Source organism: Balearica regulorum, chromosome 3 (assembly GCF_011004875.1).
Source record: "Balearica regulorum gibbericeps isolate bBalReg1 chromosome 3, bBalReg1.pri, whole genome shotgun sequence".
Lineage (NCBI taxonomy): Eukaryota > Metazoa > Chordata > Aves > Gruiformes > Gruidae > Balearica > Balearica regulorum.
In genome coordinates, this window is record NC_046186.1 from 107759458 (window position 1) to 107778867 (window position 19410).

The following is a 19410-nucleotide window of genomic DNA, read 5'->3' on the forward strand; positions in this document are numbered from 1 at the left end:
TATCCATACAATTAGACAATATTCATACAATTATAAGCTGAACACTGAATGATTAGTGATTCATGAGTAATGAGCTAGTATTCACTTGCAAACCTCAATGAGCATTTCCAATTTATATTTGCTGTGTGACCATGATCTTTTTCAAACCTCTATCTGTAAATAGAAAGGAATTTAGACACCTCATAAGAAAGTGCGTAAAACTTATGATATTTTTTTAACCTGACAAATGCCTTTGAAAAATGAAGCAATACCTTACTTTCATACTCATATGGTAATTTTCTGGATTTTTTGTTGTTGTTGCAAAGTAATATGTTTGCTGCCTGTATTGGGATCCTGAAAAGATTGCATTTCTTTGAGATGTTTGGGGAGACTTTGCCAATAAAGTATGAATGTCCCTATCCAGTCAGATAAGTCCACTTATTTCAGGAGCCTGTCTTCAACCGTGGTCAAGAGGCGGTGCCAAGGGAGAAGAACAGCCATCCTCAGGCAACGCTGTCTGCCTTCACATTAAGAGTATGTAATCAATAGTGTGATATTTTTTTTTTTTTAAACTTACACAGAGAACTCTTGCAACAAATCAACACTGAACATGCTCTGAAAAGGAATCTTTAAGAAGAAATAGGATGTGTAAAGCCCTAACAATCCTGGTATGCCCTCATAGCTGACCCTATTTCAGCCAGCGGAGACTGAGAACCCTGAAAAGAGTGCCAGTGCATGCTCCCAGAAGGGATATCCCAGGGATCTCCAGATCGAAAGTAAACAGGTTGTTTCCACTTCAGCTGAAAGATGCTGTCCACATGTTTTAGCAACAGTGAAGCTTCATAAATTTGTAGAAGTCGTCCAGTTATTAGAGAGGGGAGCAGGAACACAGAGTTAATGTGAAAACACTGGAAGCTTGATGTATGGGGTACTGCATTAAAGCAGTGACTTGGGGCTTTGTTTTCTTTACTATCTGCTTTACTGAACTGCTTCTCATAAATTTCTCCATAGAATCGTCTTCAGAGCTGCCTGTACTTTCTTCCCTCCCATTTCCTGTAAGAGGAACGTGCGAACAACCTAACAGGCCTTCTCACCTTTGTTTTAAACCTTTTCCTTCGTTACCTCCGGCACTGGTTTGTTGTTGAACTTTGATGCGTTTACCTAATTCTGGTGGTAAACTCCTTAGGCAGGAATGGTGTTTCCGTAAATTTCACTGTATTTATTGAGCTACGTGTATGATTATCTGCAGAACAGATTATCGTTATGATTGCGACAGCCAGATCTGCAGGATTAACCAGTTAGAAGGGGAAAAGCTAGCTGCTTTTTTTATTGTTCTTGACTAATATCAACTGCTTTCTGAGCTTGCGAGTGAGACCGCAGGGAATTTTGAACTTGTGAAACATATCCATGTCTGAGTTATGAATGGGCAAAGGGATGGTTTCTAAAATGGGAGACCTGCTAGACTTTAACTGACTAGTAAGTCAGAATACCTTCTCTCGTAAACAGTTTGCATTTGGTTGACAAAAGTTTTTATTTTTAGCTCACTTAAGGGAGTTCTTTGCTAATGGAGGTGTTCTTATGTTATAGAAGTTTACTGAGGGTTTGGGGTTTTGTGGTTTTTGTTTAGTTTTGTATGGGGTTTTTGTTTTGGTTTGGTTTGTTTGGTTGGGATTTTTCCCCACTCCCGTCATTTCTGGTAATCTTCTGTTCTGGTTGGAGTGGGATTTCCAAAAATGGCTAAGAGACTTCAACAGCACAAGCTCTCATGCTCCAGAGTTTAGAGGATTTAAAAAAGTCTTGTTCTAGGCATCTTGGTTCTCTGCTTGTGAAATGGGTATAGTAATACACTATTCCATTAGGGTGGTGAGAGAATGAATGAATTTGGCATTGTGTGATCACTGACACTGTTGAGATGAGGTCTGAAGTTTTATATTACTGTGTAATCTGCATGTAGAAGTCACTATCATGGATGTATTATCTTTATTTTTATATGACACACGTAGTAGGTTGATGGGTCAAAAATGACCATTGTGATGAATTATGATAGGATGCTCTTTACTGGCTTAGCAGAAAGGGATAGTTTAGCTATAAGGCTATCACCAAGGTCAGGCAAAAGTTTGCACATGGGCTTCCTTAAACAAGAGATGACACGATTACAAGTGTTCTTTAAACCTAAGAGCAGCATTGTGCATTATGGAAAACACAGATTAGGAAACTAAGCATGTTTGATTTTCGTGTTAATGCTGTAATGGCTAGTTGCTTTAAGATTGCTGTAACATGTTACCTGTGGTTATGAGTAATAATTATTTAAAATATTACAAAACTATTTACGAGTACTAAGCTTGTGTACACTAATTTTGAGAGGGATGCTTGCTACGTGAGGGTAGTGCTTGTGTAAATTTACACATAGATATAGAGCAACAGAGCTGAAGATTTCTTGGAGAAAAGTGTCATTTTTTGAATACTCTTCTATTACAAAGTGGGAGATGCCAGACAATAGGTGTCAGCACTGGTTCAGCTATGTACAACTTCACTGCAAACGTAGATTAAGGCAGCTGGTCTTAAGAACGTTTGCTGTGAACTATACTTTCAGCAAACTGAATGCCTGTAAAGAAGCGCTGAGATAATGTTTGACACTTGTTATAAAATAGACTGGGCAATAGAATACATAAGTCAGAAGATAAAAGCTGGTAAAAAAAAAAAAAGTATGTATTGTATTCACTCTGACATATTTCCGCAATACGGAAGGAAAGACTGTTTCTGAAAATGGTAATTTAATTAGGTTTTGTTGTTTTATGAATTGGTCAGAGAGGTTCCTGGGAGGGAGACTTTGATGCAGTGCTTTCCCACGGATTTTAAGAAAATCAAAAAAGCTCATTGAAACTAATAAGCCTGATACACTGAAAACGGAAAGCAAAGTCACAAATATCAGAATGGAGCAGACAGGATTAAGTGCAGTGCTAGGAAACTTCCATGAGACTTTGGAATCGTGCTGTTTTGTGGAGGAATTTTAAACTGGGATTTAAATATCTTGTTCATGAAACCAATGCATGTCATATCTAGGGGGTCTGTGGACAATTCTGCAACTACTTTGGAAGAAAAAATAGCAAGACTTAAGCAATGCAAAATGCATGATTGTGTAATGGTGTTATGGTCTTATTTCAGAAGAGGTGCTGGACCAGAGTTTCAGTTCTCTAGAATTCCTTTTATCTGGACAAATATATATCTGCTTAAATTTTGTCCTCGCAGGTGGAGGACACTAGCTTTAAAACTCTAAGGAAAATCAGTGAAATAGTCTTGCAGTGAGCCTACTAACTGATGTGCATGTATCGAGGAGTTTTTAAGTAAGCAGATGCTCTTATGAGAAAGACCTCTGTATGGAGAATGCCAGGTGAATGGCTGCACACAGAGGAAGGGAAACAGCGCTTTTTCTTGTCAGTATTTGTTGCAGGGTAGTTGGGAGAACCCCCTCCCCTGAATTTTGCATTGTATTGCAAAATGCAGTGAATTCCTGGCAGCCGTTGCAGTGGCACACTCGGAGTGTCCAAAGCCTGGCAGTGTAATCTAAAGGGAACGCAGCTGAATTGTGATCTATTGCTATATAAAAGGGGGCGGGTCACTCTGCTCGTTCCAGCTCCTTTTCTGTCATTACTGCTGCAGAAGAACCAACCAAACGCTGCTGGCACGCCTCTTCGTTGGCTCTTATATAATACGAGGTTTCACAGGCACCGATGTAGAAATAAAGTCAAACAATTCTTGAGGCAGACTCATACTACTTGTCGTATCGCTGGTGTTCACTTTGCGGGGTGTAGGGCTGCTCTCTGAAGGGTGATCTGTGGCCCTATTTGAGTGAATTTTGGAAAGTGTGCAGGATGGCTCCAAACGAGACAGGGGATGAACTTGTTTTCTTTGTGAATGGTAAAAAGGTAAGGAAGATTTCTGTCTGGCTTGCTTCTGGATTGTCACTTGATTACTTGTTTTTCTAGTCATCTTTTTCCTCCTCAGAAGTTTTCTAATACCAGCACAACTTCTAAATATGAAATTGTGAAGACTATTTATTGCTTTGCTAAGTGGCTTTTTCTCTTCTTTGACTTTACCTTGTGAATTATTCAAAGAATAACACAGCTATAGAGTGTGCCTTTTACATTTTAGATTTGTTGGGAATAATTTACTGCAATTCTGAGCTGCAACTACTTTTAAATAAAGGTGCACTGACTTAATACAGGCATTTCTACTAGAAATAATTTCAGTAATTACAACAGATCTGAAAAATGTAGCTCAAATGTAAGCATCCATATATAATCCATGTATTCAGTAAGTATATTCTGATATTTGATGTTTTAAAGGGATTTAAATGTCCATTCCATTTCTATTTAAGAAGCTAGAAAACACTTTAAAATCAAAGCCTGTTAACTGATACTGTTTCCTAGATCAACTGCTGACAATTACCAACGAAGTGACTGTCTCTCACAGGAGGGTAGGGTGGTCCTTGCACATGCTGGCCACCTTTGAAGAGTTTGTCCCAGAGCCCCCTTCCTCAGCTTGGACTTCTCCTGGCTAGTGTTGACAGCCTTGACTCTTCAAAAGCTTGTACCAAGTTCTGTTTCTGAGCTCAGCTCAATGCTAATCTTACTCTGCCTTCTTCCTCTTGCTTAGATGCTTGGGCAGGGAAACTTGTGCCAAAGCAGCTTCCCACTGGGAAACTTGGGGAAAGGAGAGGGTTGCATATCCACTGTGTACTGTGGAGCCAAGAGTTTGTGGTCCTTTCCTGTGCACTGCTTAGGCGTAAATCACAGGCAGCACTAAGTTTGGGCTAGAGAATTAACTTTTTTATTCCCTTGACAGATTGCACAATGTTTTTATTTGGTTAAAAAGCTCGGTGGTTTGCCCTGCAGGCTAGCACAGGATTACTATCAATTTTGCTTTTGTTGATCTTTCATGCTAATTTAATCAAGTGTAAATGTGGATAAGATTGTTGCTACAAGTAGGGTGTTTTAGTTATGAATTTGAGTCCCAAATTGGATTGGAATTTGAACTTTCCAAGGTACTAGGACATTTGATGTCGAAGCTTTGTTTTATCTAAGTATCAATATTTAGGTGAAGAATGAAGTTTATCTAGTATGGATTGTGAGTTAGTCAAAGAGCTCTTGAGTGTAATAGTGATGTGGAACCCAGCCCTGGTTCTGAGGTTTTATAAAGAAGGATGACAACTGAAGCGTTGCTCGCACAGATCTGTAATGGTTCATATGTCAACGTTGATTGACATATAAGCTGTTCATTGTTTCTAGATGGAGGTGAAAACTTGAAGCTGCAAGTTAATCATGACTAGCTAATTGAGTCTGGTAATTGAGATTAAGAAACAGTGGCACAGGATGATGTGTGAATTTTATCTGATGAATTTTCTGCTATGATGGGCACAGGTGGTATACCATTAAATTGTCTTGCTCGTTCTGTGAAGATATTAGTGACTTCAGACCCCTCCCTGTGAACCCCAGTTTTCAGAGGGTGAACTGGGAGCTTTTTGAGTCTTGCGGTAAGAGGTTGCCACAAACATGTTGGGCAATCCAGGCCCTGATACAGGCCAAGTGTACTATCTTGTTTTCTTTTTCTGGTATGCTCTTACAGAAGAGAATTGTAGTTCTGGTGCCAGACCAGCTAAGGCTCAAAACCAACGTGCCACTCATAGTAGGTATGAAGAGTCTATAAAAAGATTCCTATATACACTTGCAGCTGGTGCTTCAGCATTGGTTGGTGCTCAGGTATTACAGGAGCATTGCTCTGTGTAAATCGGTAGAAAAGCTTTTCTTCCTGGAGGAGAGTCTTGGCGAATGTATGAACATGTGTATTAGTCAAAGCACAAGAGAAGAGACTGAGCTGCACAGTACTGGTTCTGTGGGAGTCTGTTGTGCATGTGGAGTGAGGCAGAGAAGGGGAAAAGGAACAGCCTGGACCTTGAAGGCTAGCAGCAGAAGACCACCAGTTCCTTTTGTATCTGCTGTCTGTTCTTGCTGTGTCTTGTAGCTAATAAACATGCTGTGAATGGCATTGCCCTTGGTGCATTTCAGCAAATTTTATGGAACGGCAGGTCCTGTTTACAAAAGCCCTGTCTTGGAGCTAACCTTGTTCATGTGTAAAGAGATTTATCACAGTGTGATCTTGGCAGTTGTTGGTTAAAAAAAAACAAAACCAAAACCAAATATCAGGAAACGGTTATATTACCAACGGTACTGACTCATTCCACGTGTCAAGGCTGTCTCAGCATCCTTTCCTGCTGCCTCATGGAACCGGTAGTGCTAGCAAAGGTGCAGGTTCTACCTGATCAGAGAGGAGAGGGCTTCCTAGGTTGTACTCTACCTAGAGCCTCCAGTGATGTTTTTTTTTCTATTCTCTTTTTGAGCGTGCTGCCAAAGTGGCTTGAGTTACAGCCCCACCAAATGCAGGTTTAGGAGTGAGAAGTGGACTCATGGGGCAATCCAATCTCTGGCAACAAATGTGGAGTTCGTTGGGACATTTCTGCCCATGAGAGGTTGTGTGATGGGGTGATGGGAAGTGCCTGGGCAAAGCAGCTGAAACAGCAGATAGCAAGTTTGGATACAGCTCCATCCATCTGGAGTCCTGACTAAAAATTCCAGTCAATTCCCTGCAAAGAATGTGATAGCATGGCCAGTGGGAAAGGTTACTGCTGTGTGAATTTGTGGCAGCTTGACATTGCTAATGGGCTGCTGAAACTCTGTCATATCACATAGTTTGTGCTAAGAGGTGGTTGAGAAGATAGGGACTTCCATGGCAGAAAATCCTTCTCTGTTGCATTAGCCCAGTCTGCAACGTTGTCAAGAAAAAGTCTCCTCAGAACAGCTGAGCATACTTCACATTCAGGATTGTTTATTTTAAGCACCTGTTTACTTCACTGGGCATAAAGCTTGGCACACAACTAACACAAAGTTATCTTGATAGTCTGCCTAGACTAGAATGGAAAGCAACACATGCAATTTAAAGCTAATAGTGGCAATCTTATTTTCCTCAGCCGACAAGTCTGTCTCATGCATATGTAACATGCAATTTTAGTTCAAACACGTGGAGTCAATATTTCTGTTTCTGTCCTGACTGTTAAGAGGCGGTATGTGCTGGAAGCCAGATTAGACCTCTTCCAAATCCTGTGTATGTTTGATTGCAGATGGGACCAGCCAGGATTTTTTTGAGCTTTGGGACCCTCTGGGTCCTACATAAACAGTGAAGTACAAGTTTTCAGTGTGCTGGTTTAAAGCAGAACAAAATGTTCTCATGACCAGTAGCAGATTTACATTGTGTGGTTATATTCGGTTTGTTCATCTGTGTTCCAATCCTTTTCCTTAGTAAATGAATTTGAAATCTCTCACTGACTTCAGGCATACACATTCACAGATTTTAAGGTCCTAGGGAATCTTTACCATTGACTAGTCTGACTTGCTGTGTGGCAGTCTGGTTAAAACCTTTCACCTTCTCTTCTTGCAACTGATTGAGTGACTAGGGACTAGTGATTGAATGGGAGCTGCTTGTTCAGAAGAGCTTCTGTTTCTCATTTAAAGACCCAAGCTGATGGAAAGCTTAGCATGTTGTTTGGTAAACTGGGAATGTGTGTTTTCTTTTTCTTTTTGTTCCTCTGTTTACCTTGCTCAACTACTGTTCTTTTGAATTGAAAAATCTTTTCTTTCACTTTCTGGGAATACTAATTTAAATATGATGATTTATGTTGTAAAGGCCAAGTTATGTGAGTTAGTGAAAGGCAGGTAAAGACCGCAAGCAAAATATTTATTGAGATCCAAGTCTTGTACATGAAATCATGGGGAAGTGAGCTCAACTTCTCTCTGGACCAGGCTGTGGGCTGTAAAAGTGTAGAGTACTGCTTAAGAGCTTGTTTTGTGTAGTTCTTAAAGCTTGAGGAACTCTAGGGCCAGGCTGGGCTCCTGGCTGTGGTGATCACAGTATTTAAGATTCCTAGAATCAGTGGACAAATAGATACATAGTACAAACATAGCAGTACAGAGCACATTAGTTGGGGGTCATTTGACTGTCAGTGCCATCCTAACACTTCCAACGAAGTTTCTTTCTGCATTTGATTAATATTTAAGCTACCACATGCAATAAAATCCGCAGTTTTGAATCAGTCAAAACATAGCCATTAATCTGATGTATTTGGCAATGTGACATTTGGTTTTAAAAACCCAAAACCTACACAAACAAAACCCCTCAAAAATCTAAAAACCAGTAACTCAACAAAAAGGAAATATTTCTTTAATTGCAGTATCTAAGTAGGTTGATCCTACTCCCACTGAAGGCAATAGGTCTAATTCATATAATTTAGTTTCCTTCTGTACGAGGACACTGGGGGGAGGTGAGCAAGAATTGTTTTGATGGGTAAGATACTGAGCTGTGAATCATATTGTTCTGGGCATCAGACAAGAGATGTTATCCCCACCCACAGGGTTTTAAAATATTTTAAGAACAAATCACAGCAGGTGGGTGTAACAAACCACTGGAGGAATGACATGTTGGAGGACAAAACCAGCATCAATAACAATGAACAAAAGGCAGGAACAGTGAAAAGTTCTTACTCTGTGACCAGCAAGAGAGAGACTCATAAACAAGCATTGCCCCACCAGGAGTCTGAGTGCCAAGAAATGACTCCTTGCTCTCTGATGGGTGAGATTTGGTTTAATCCAGAACGTCCTCCAAATTCTTATCCCTTATCTCCCTCTGATCTCAAGTCTCTGCCAGCATTGCAGATACACAGCTACAGTGGAATAGTTTGAAGTGACTGAAGTAGGAGTTGGGGCTATTGGTTTGAACAGGATACGAGTGTGGATTGTTCAGGAAATGTTCTGCTGCTTAGTGGGAACCATTTTCTGATAAAGTTGAGCAAAGGTTTGACTTTGGGACTTAGCGCATGCTCAAATACTTCATTAAAAGTGCGTGGAGCTGAGTGGCTAAATGCTTTGCTGAATGAAGGCTTAGGCCACAGGTTTTTTCTTAATGTCTTGAAAAGGAGCTACTGGGCCAGACTTTTAATTACTTGGTTTGAGTGTGTAATGGGGTGTTTCTTGGATTCTTTCAAGAAAGCTTCTTGAGACATTTTCTTTGATCTAAGCATGGAATAATCTCAATCTTCAACTATCTGGAAAACCACTCTGAAGCTCTTTCTGTGGCTGGCTATCTTGGAAGCTGCTTTGAAAGGGTTTTCAATGGCCAGTGGCACAACCCTGAGGAAGACAGGCTTGACAGTGAGGGTATGAGTTGCTGGGCAAGGCTTTTTGCCTGTGAAATGGCTGTGAAATGCCTTTTGTCCATGGGACGCTTGGAGTCGCATTTTGGAATTACCTGCTCCTGTCCGTTTAGCATACTACTGCAGAGGGATGTATGTGCTCACTCTGAACCAATTGGTCACGAGGGAGCCACTGTATGCTCTTACTTGTTTCTGTGCATCCAGAAGGTGAGGGAACAGGCACACTCTGCTCTGAATAGCAGCATTATGAGTGCTGCATGATTTACAGTAAGACATCCCCAAGCTAGAAGAATGAACTCTGTTTCCTTGTAGTTTATCCCCAATGCAGGAAGGAGATGTGCAAAAAAACAACTAGTTGTGTGTTGTAGCAGCAACTTTATTGGATGGTTCTAAAAACGTGGACTCAAATAGGATGTATGAACCTTGTCTCTTTAGAATAACAGTCATGTGCCAAAGGCATAAAATTGAAGCAGTACATACGTTGTGGAGGTTTGTTATCAGTAAGAAAAAAGGCTTACACAAATGACCTCTGTTTCAATTTGCCCTTCAAACTGGGAGTGATTAATTTAAATAAACTGTAACTATTGTACTTAGGTCTTGAGAAATATAAAAGCCAAGAACACATGATTACATTCTGGCACATAGTGAATTTGAAAGAGTTTCTCGACACTCTATTAATAACAGAAAAAGGGGAAGACAAGCTCTGTGGCCATTTGGAGGCAAGAGCAGAACTTTGGTTTCTGACCATCAGGCATAAGTTGAAGTAAAATCTGATTTTATGTCTAATAGATAACTGTTCATAATGTTGTTCACTAATAGGATGGAGCTGACTCAAAATGTGCTGAGAAAATTTCTCCTGGGTTGGAATTTTACATTCGCAATTTAGGATGGCTACTAATGTAACACTGATTTAATGTTAGCAGGGAAAAAAAGAAACTTCAAGATGATTGCAGGATAGACAGCAAGAGCCAGTATTGGTCGTGTTAGGGTTTCCACTGCTGTTTTTCTCTGCAAAGTCCATTGCTGATACTGTTTCTGTCATTCTGTTTATCTGCTCATTTTTTCTGCCTCTTCTAGTAGTAAGCAGAAGGGACAGAGGTCAGTTATGCATGGTCAGTAAAGATGAGATGCAGTTTGGGGATATGTTTAGAATTCAAAGCTCGAGTACAAAACACAGTTCTTTGCTCACTACTAATTCTGTTTGCCATTTTTGTTGAAGGGTTTTAAAAGATGTGCCTGTGTGCCATGGCTGAAAAACTCTGTATGTAATGCGCGTACTTTCTCTCACAATAAATTCAATGAAACATTGTGTCTGGATACATGACCAACATTGCTGAACCTAGTAAGGGGAGTTAATCAGTGGTCCTGCTCCCTGCTTTGGAAAAGAAGTTGCAGAAAGACCAAACTTTCCCCTTCCAACTAACATATCTGTGTTGTAAAGTGTTCTGTGTGTAACAGTACCTTTCCCTTCTTGCAGGTGGTGGAAAAAGTTGTGGACCCGGAAACAACTCTGCTAACCTATCTACGAAGAAAATGTATCCAGTGTCAGAAGAAACTGCAGAAGGCTTTACATGCCTACAGTGTTTCATAATTGTTTACTGTTCTGCCTGTCACTTGAGTGTTAAGCAGAGCTTGTGCACAGAGTGTAAGGAGGAGCGCTCTGCATGGTCTGGTATTTCTTGCTGGCAAAGATTGCAGCTTAAACAATAGCAATTTTTAAATAATATACTTTAAATAAAATTTACATAACTTATTAATACTTTAAAGGGAAAACTCTCAGAATTGCTAGGAATTAGATTCTGATGGAATGAAAGCAATATTGAGACAATAAAATTGAAGGAAATTTAGGTTTGTTCCACACATTGTAACGAATTTTCTGGTCAAAACATTAGTCACTTGAGCTGCTTGCTGTATCATCCAGTAATTTGGATATTATTGGATAGTTAATATCCACTAACTTGATTATCCTGTGGCCTGTTTATCAGATGACCCAGGTATGCAGACTCAGAGGCAGGGGTTCCTACTGCATACCGTGGACATGTTTACATGAGCGGATGCAAACAGTCACGTTTCACTCCTGTTTGAAACTGGTCAATGCATGAGTCAGATTAGCTTCAGGTGCTGGGTAGCTATTACTGTGATGACCAGGCTGGCTATACTAGATCTGGTTCAGTAGGTAGCATCATTCCTTGTTTTCTGAGTTTTTGTCTGACCAGCTGGGTGCATACATATGCCAAACTGTTCACATCTATGTTGGTGTATTCCTTAAAAAGAGTAATCCATACTTATTTCACAATGCTGGGATTATTTGTCTGGCATCTGAAAGAAGTATGGGGATATAAATCATACTCCTCTGAGGTTTCCAGCAGAATTATCAACAGCCCTATTTTGTCTGACTGTACCTTGGGCAGATAAAGTTCAAGAGGGGAAAAAAGAAGCATGACTCTTGTGCCTGTGTGCACTTCTTACCACTAGACCTTTTATGTCTAAGCTTGTTAATGTGTATAGCTTTGTAAAGAGATAATCTGAGCTCTTCAAAACCTTCTGATCTTCTGCATGAACACTCTGGTGAACTTATTTTGTAGATGTCTGGCTAGGGTCAGACAAATACTTCAAGAAGCATAGTTTTTTGAGGCAGATTAGCACTATTGCCAAGAAAAGCATTGGATGGCATAAAAAAGCTATATTTCTGCTGAAGCGGGCACATGATTGGATGAAAATAGTTGGTTCCAGAATCTTTGTGGTGAAGGCAAAGATGATTTGAGTTCCCTATATCATAGGCCTGTGGGGAAGAAGTCAACCACCACTGTTGAGAGGTGCTGAAGGAGATGTCACCATGCGTCTCAGGGACATGGCTGCATGCCTGCGCAGCTCCTGCTCAGCAATTACTGACTGCTTTGTCTCCCTTATGACATTTCCTTTTCTGAATCTAAGGGAAAGCAGGAACTGTTGAAGTTCAGGATTTTTTTGTTTATTCTAAGAGTCTATTGGAACACGGAGTGGCTCGTTGTTAAGGCTTTGGGTGTTGATCTTGAAGCTCACATGCCAGCATTTGAAACTTTGCTTATGTTAAGTTATTAAGCAGAAAAAAAATGAGTGCTTGATTTCCAGCAAGAACTTGTTCCTAAGCCTTGATTGACAACTGTTTAAGCAGGCTTCTGCCAACAGTCTTAGTGTTTTCCTTGATTCCTGTTCTCTCAGTGGGCCTATGTGGAACCAAACTAGGCTGTGGAGAAGGTGGATGTGGTGCTTGCACTGTTATGATTTCCAAGTATGATCCCTTTCGAAAGAAAATCCTGTATCCTTTGCAATCTGAACTCCTCAACAGAGATGAAATGGGGACAGATCCAGGTTCTTGACATTCCAGATGTGGTACTATTTAAAAAAAAAAAAAAAAAAGTTATATAATGTATGTTTCTGCCAAAACATAATTTTTCACTTTCAGAACATAAACTTAGAAGATTGAGACAAGAAGGTATTTTTTCCTACAGCATTGCACAGTGCTGATGGGGACCTATTTAATACCTGCACTGACTCTAGCACATAGACAATCTGTCTTTTCCCAATTCTGAAAGCCTTTATGTTCCTGTCTTGCAATGTAATATAAGTTTTTGCTGTGATGACCCAAATGATAATTACTGTGATAAAATTTTTATTGCTATCGTATTACCACAATAATCTGGTTTGTCTATGCCAGCAAATATTCACTTTTTTGCTACTTCTGTTGTAACCTTCACAATGACTCTTATTTCTTGAGACATAAACTTTCCTCCTGTTCTCTCTTTAATTGAAAAGTGAAGCAATGGAATCAAAAAGGGAATGGAGAGAGAAGATGAGGCAGAGGGACAGGCCCCAGTTTATTTTTTCTGTGGGGAAGGGAAAGCACTGAAATCTTGGATATATTTGGAATAATGCTTGGAGATACTTTAACTTGGGATCGTCTAACTTAGTAGTTCTGCTTAGTAATGTGGCCTTGAATAGGTTATCTTTAGGGTTGTTATTCTGTCTATAGAAAAGAAATAAAGTAGATAGTTCCTATAAGAATTTTGGCATCATTATTCTATTTTATCTTCAGCCCAGACTTTTTCCCCATGTGTACCATCTAGAAACAGTTTCCTAGGTAAAAGGCCAAGAGCTCTGTGCTCTTATGTCACTTTGTGAGTGGGCCAGGCCAGCAGTATAACACTTGGTATTTGTAGCCTGCTCCTTTAGTTTACTTACATGGGTTCTGTAGCTTAACATGCAACATGAAGTTGTTATTTCTAGGTCAAATCCTATGGTGCATACTTAATTTAAACTTCACTTGAAGTTGATGAGAACTTTGGCTGAGTAGGTGCTGTGGGATTTGGCTTGTAACTAATACCTCTATCACATCTGTTTAAGGTCTCCTGTGGTGTCCACTGCTACAGTTTCTGAGTACTCCTCAGTCCTCCTGTTCCCTTTTTCCTTTTTGAGCAGCACTGTCAAATGAAAGGACCTTAATTTATTATTTTAGGCACCATACTGCCAATGCTTGCCTCTTCCCTGTCTGTGCCTTGCATCATGTAGCTGTAACTACTGTTGAAGGCATAGGAAACACAAAATCCAGGCTGCACCCAGCCCAGGTAAGCTATCAATACCGGTAACTTTAAAACCCTCTATCCATGTTTTCTTCTTATGTTAATTAATCCTGTTCCCAGCTGTTGGGACCTCCATCATAAAGTTAAAGCCAGGACTTTGACTTTCCACATGAGTAGTCTTTACTTGCAGGAATGACTGAGTGACGGAATCAAACTCCTGGGTCAGTGCTGCAGCTCTGTTATGCCCTAACAAGTTAACTGGTGCTATCCTGGCTGAATTGCTAATGCTTTTGTTCCAGGGCTATGTGGCTGTATTTGGTCCACATCCTGGACCATTTGCCAGGAACTAGGAAGACTGATGTTGTGGTGAAAGCCTGTATAATGACTTGGAACCAGGAAATCTGAGTTAGGTTTTGGCTGTCCTATTGCCTTCCATGTAAGACCTTGGTTTCTCATCTGGCATAGTTAGGAACCTTTCCTGCAGTGGTGCAGTAAGGTTTGGTTCAGTAATGTTTCTGGAGTCCCAAAATATTGGTGGGGAAGAGTGACAGGAATGTGAGGCCTTGCTCTTCCAGCAAGGTGTTATAATGTGCTTTTAATGGAAGCAGACTTGCCTCAGCTTTGTCAGACACACTGCTCTTTTAAGGGAAACTATGATTCATCTCAGTTTGTATAGTGGGTAGGACTTGTGTCAATATCTATCTGAGACAGTAAACAACAAAGTGAAAAATAAGTTAGACGGACATGAATGGATGGCAGCTAGTCTAACTGTTGTTTTCTTGTTGTATTTTCCCTACCTCCCCTGAAGATTCTAACAGCTAAGCTTTGAAATTCAAACTCAGGTCTATAAAGGTAGCCCCAACCTTTCTAGCATGGTAAATCTGAAGAACTCCTGATCTCACTGGAGACTTCTAGTCACCTTCAGTTACATTGGGAGTTCAAAGCCTACATGCAAACTTTTCAGAGTGTTCTTTTCTTTGAAGTGTACTTCACAGATTAATTGACCATCTCATCAGAGAACATCTGATGATAGTCTTAGCTCCTCTGGTGAGATGGTGGGGTTTTTAACAGAGATGTTACAGAAACAAGCACAACAACGAACTCACTTTGATATTATGAGCTGATGGTTGTTGTTACTTTTTCTCAGGAGAGAATAGCAAAAAGTCATGGGTCCCAATGTGGCTTTTGCACTCCAGGCATTGTCATGTCCATGTATACATTGCTTCGGAACAAACCTGAGCCCAAAATGGAGGACATAGAAGATGCTTTCCAAGGTAATACTCATAGCCCTGCATAGATGCAACCTGTTCTGCTTTCATTACATCTGCTTCACCAAATGGGATGGAGGCGCAACTTTATTGTATTTCGTTAGAGATAGCTAATTGTTACAAGGTTAGGAACTAGCTTTTCCACCAGGAGACTGGCCAGGTGCTACGAAATGAACAAAAATGGCCTGTGGAAAATCTCACAGAAGCTCATTGTTTGTCTTGAAACAGGGGCAAATGACCTCAGTCTTGGATTGGGACCCCACTAAGCTTAACACAGAACAAAATGTGGCCTGTCCCTGGGGGGTTTATAAGAGCGTCCACATCTTCTTGTTTATTCACTGCTGTCACAAGAGTCTGCGGAGGTGACTGAGAGCGTCTGGGCCAGCCAATCTCAAGTAAAGGACCAAGACAGCAATATACGTGATGGAGTGGGGTAGAATCCAATTGTGTAAATCATCTGAGAGGCTGCTGTTATTGCTGAGGTTAGAGCTGTTACTGTGCTGCTGGCAGTGACCTGAGAGGAAACCAGATGCAGGAGAAAGCAACCTCTTTGTAATTCAGGAGACTGAATAGTAGGTATACTGATTAGAGTCACCCAATTGAGGTAAATGAATACTGAATAAGGCAGATGGAATTTTTTTCTAAATTAATTTCAATTTAAAATTTCAACAAAAAGGGATGGTAGGATTGTTGCAAGATTACTAATGAAATCTTCTTCCAGTTTTTTCATTAGCTTTATCTAGATTTGACAAACATTTGTGAGAAACAATAAAATCTTTTAAAAGAAGAGAAGTTCTCAGCCAAATGACACTAAATCTTTATCCTTTTGCTCTGGCAATGCAGGGAACTTATGTCGGTGTACAGGATACAGACCCATTCTGGAAGGATACAGGACATTTGCTAAAGTAAGTGGCTTCAGATGTTTAAAAAAATCTGGAAGGCTAGCTGTCTCTCTGTTACTAAAATATACCATGAGCTGAAATGGGGAGGAAGGAAATATACACTCCACAACAACTCTACTCCAACTCTTGACCCCTTTGTATGTGCCTCATGCATTATAATGCCAGAAGACCAACCTCCTTACTCCAGTTGCTGGAAGTGGAGCACTTTAAGATCTGCCCCATGGTCCCTTTTTGGGTCACAGGTAATCAGACTCTGTAATTCTTTTCTGTAAGCCTCTGAAAAACTTGGCATCTCTACGTAATACAGCTTGCAGATGATCCCTGGTGTGGAAAAAGTGTAAAGGTATGATGCACAAATAGGGCCATACTGTGGAGGAATCTGATGAGAAAGTTGCTTTCTTGAAAGATCAGCTGCAGAGCTGAAACAGCTCTGGAAAAGAGTTGAAGTCACTGCTGTATAGTTCTGAGCCAGAACTCATCTGCTGGTTTGGGTGAGGTATGAAGCTTTGCCATAAGTTTTCTCTAATCCCTTTGTTCCTGAAAGACTGCTCGAGGCTGTGAAGAAAAGTAGATCATTAGGTACTTCAGTGATTACTAGCCACTTATGGGGCTACACTGGTATTAAATATCAAAAGTAAAGATTTAGAATGCTACCCATTAATTTCATTTTATTATCCAGAATTATGATCAACAAAAGAGAATACAAGCAGGAGAGAGATCCATTACAAGTGGTTGATAAATCCAGTCGATATAGTCTACTTGGATTTCCAACAGGCTTTCAACAGTGTCTCACCAAAGGCTTTTAAAGACAATAAACAGCCATGGGGTAAGAGGGAAGATCTCTGTATGGATGAAAGATTGTTTAAAAGGCAGGAAATAGCAGGTAGGAGAAAATGGTGTATTTTTGCAATGGAGGGAGGTCACTGGTGGACTTCTGCTGGGAGCTGTGGTGGGAGCAAGATATCCCTACATGAGATGGAAAAGAAAGCGAGCACTAATGTGAGAAAATAAGTTAACTGATATCAGGTTAGTCTGGGTAGTGAAGACAGGAACAGATTTTGAGGAATTTCAGAAGGACTTCGTGAACCTGAGAGACTGAAGAATAGAATGGGTACAAAATTCAGGCCAAATAAATGCACAGCAATTTACAGAGTGAAAGGCAGTCCTCATCTCACATATAAACTGATAGGCTGTGAGCAGACACAAGATCATCTTCCTGTTATCATGCAGGAAGATGATCTTGGAGGTGTGGTAGACAGTTCTATGGTATTATCAGCTCAATGCTCACTGGCAGTCAAAAGAACACTTAAAAGGGTAGAGAACAAAACAGGAAACACTGCCATGTCACTGTCTGCATCGTGGCTCTTCCTGCACTTGAGTACTCTGTGCAGTTCTGGTCCTCTCATCTCTAACAGGGTGTAGCAGAATAGGAAAAGATTCAGAGAAGTGGAATAAGGATCACATCTGTGGTAATCTGGCTTCCATACAAGGAAGCACTGAGAAGACAGGGATGCTTCAGCCTGGAAAAAAAAAAAGATGTCAGGGAGGGGAAGGGGCTCTACATAGCCCATGTAGTGGTTTGTGTTGACCTCTGATAGAGATCTACAAAATTGTGACTGGTAGGTGGACTGTGGACAGGCATCTGCTGTTTGCTGCCTCTTCCAATACAAGAGCAAGGTGTCAAGAAATGAAATGAGTAGGATTCAGGTTGAAAACAAAGGCAGATGGTCTGATCTGCCACGTACTGGCTAGCTGACCTGCAGAACTCATCAAAGGGTGTGGTGGGCACCAAAACTTACACAGGCTCCAGGGGAGACTGAGCAGGTACTTGGATGGAGAGCTACTGAGGGCTCAAGAGTCAGAAACCACACTGGGCTAAGGTAGTCCCCTGAGCTGAATGTACTTGGATGCTGGGTAGAGTAGTAGGTATTCTATGTGCTTCTCCCTTTTCTCTGGGTATCTCCTCACAGCTCCAGCTGGACCAGAGATACTGGCTTGAATGGTCAGAGTACTTCTAAACCAGAACAAGAGCTCTATCAGGAGAATGGACATGACGTAGCCATCACACTGCAGATTACTGCCTTCCATTGGCAAGAGAAACACCTACTTGTTTGGTGCCTTCCATCTCCCATGTGGGAACACTTTCTCTCAAAAGGGAATCAAGTTGTCTTCATTTCCTTGGAATCTTCATATTTTCCTTAGAACAATTTTTTGTCCCCACAGGACTTGAATTGCTGTGGCAGAGTAGCCAATGGCACGGGATGCTGTCGTAATGAGAAGGAAAATAGCACAGTAAGCTGAATTTTAAAAGCCATAACCTCAATTTGCCATATAGTATTAGAGTCTTGGTGTATTAGTTACCTCTGGCTCTATTGTGGTGCAGATATTCAGAGACATCTGAGCTGGTTTGAATGTCTGTTTCTTGACTGACATTGTGACTGCATACATCGTGGTTAGCATGACTAGCCATCGTGACACAGATTTTACAACAGTGAGCTCCATACGTTCATTCTGGATCTGTGAGGTGCAACACTTTTGTGAAATAGCATGGTGACAAGTGTAAGCAATGTGTTACCAGCTTCTGGTATACTGAAGTGATCCATCTTTCTGTGAAAACAGATCTAAACCCCAGTTAATTCCCCAGTGTGATCTTTACCAAACTTTGCAGTCCAATGATGAATGAAGTAATTTAATCACCCTTCCAATAAATTACACAATTGGAACCTTTTGGGGCATCTGGAGGAAAATGTTAATCACATTATATGTACCAGTTGAGGTGCAAACAATGGAGAGATGAAAACAAGGAGTTAGGGCATAAGGTAGTGTGAGTATAAAATGAATTTAGGAAAGAGAGAATGTAATTATTTGCCAGGAAATTCTAGTGAATTCCTGTGGATTCTTTGTTAGGAAGCATCCAGTGTTGCGTGGCATACTCCAGCAATTAAGTCTGTTTGGAGTTCTTTCATCACAGTAGTTTATTAATGAAAAACATTACTGCAACTTTCTGCGATCCAGGAATTGATAAAAGGGGAGGAAGATATCCTGTAAAAATTGGAATGTTCTGACTTTGTGTAGAATGCTGAAGTGTGCTTGTTTTTTTCTCAGAATGGGGGCTGCTGTGGGGGAAAAGCCAATGGTCCAGGCTGCTGCATGAGTGGAAAAGACGACAATGTGGTAAAGTGCCTCTCAACTATTAGTTTTTTCTCTATTTCTGATGTTTTGAAGTCTTAGCTCTGGCTTGTTCTGTGACAAAGCCCAGTGCTTTTAATTTAGTTGTATTTATGCAAAGCAGTTTAGACTAATTTATATTTTATGCTGGTCTTACCTCAGAAAAGGTAGCTTTGATGTAATTTAACAAGCCAATGTGAAAGTGATTCCACTTTTGATTGTTCAGGGTTCAGGTTTCTGACCAGACGTGCATTGTGATCAGAAAAATATGACTG

The 19410-nt window shown here is 40.6% G+C and overlaps 1 protein-coding gene across 2 annotated transcripts in view; it reads left to right on the plus strand.

The window, feature by feature from the left end:
• The first annotated feature begins 3709 nt into the window (after positions 1–3709).
• XDH (xanthine dehydrogenase) overlaps positions 3710–19410 on the plus strand; it is a 51776-nt gene continuing 36075 nt past the window's right edge. The window contains exons 1-8 of one of the 2 annotated variants that reach the window (XM_075749386.1): positions 3710–3905; positions 10716–10773; positions 12440–12536; positions 13734–13842; positions 14945–15071; positions 15909–15970; positions 18191–18259; positions 19073–19141. In XM_075749386.1, coding sequence (XP_075605501.1) covers positions 3852–3905; positions 10716–10773; positions 12440–12536; positions 13734–13842; positions 14945–15071; positions 15909–15970; positions 18191–18259; positions 19073–19141 — 645 coding nt within the window. In that variant the 5' untranslated portion in view covers positions 3710–3851. The remainder of the gene's footprint in view (positions 3906–10715; positions 10774–12439; positions 12537–13733; positions 13843–14944; positions 15072–15908; positions 15971–18190; positions 18260–19072; positions 19142–19410) is intronic. The other variant, XM_075749387.1, reaches the window with a different exon arrangement.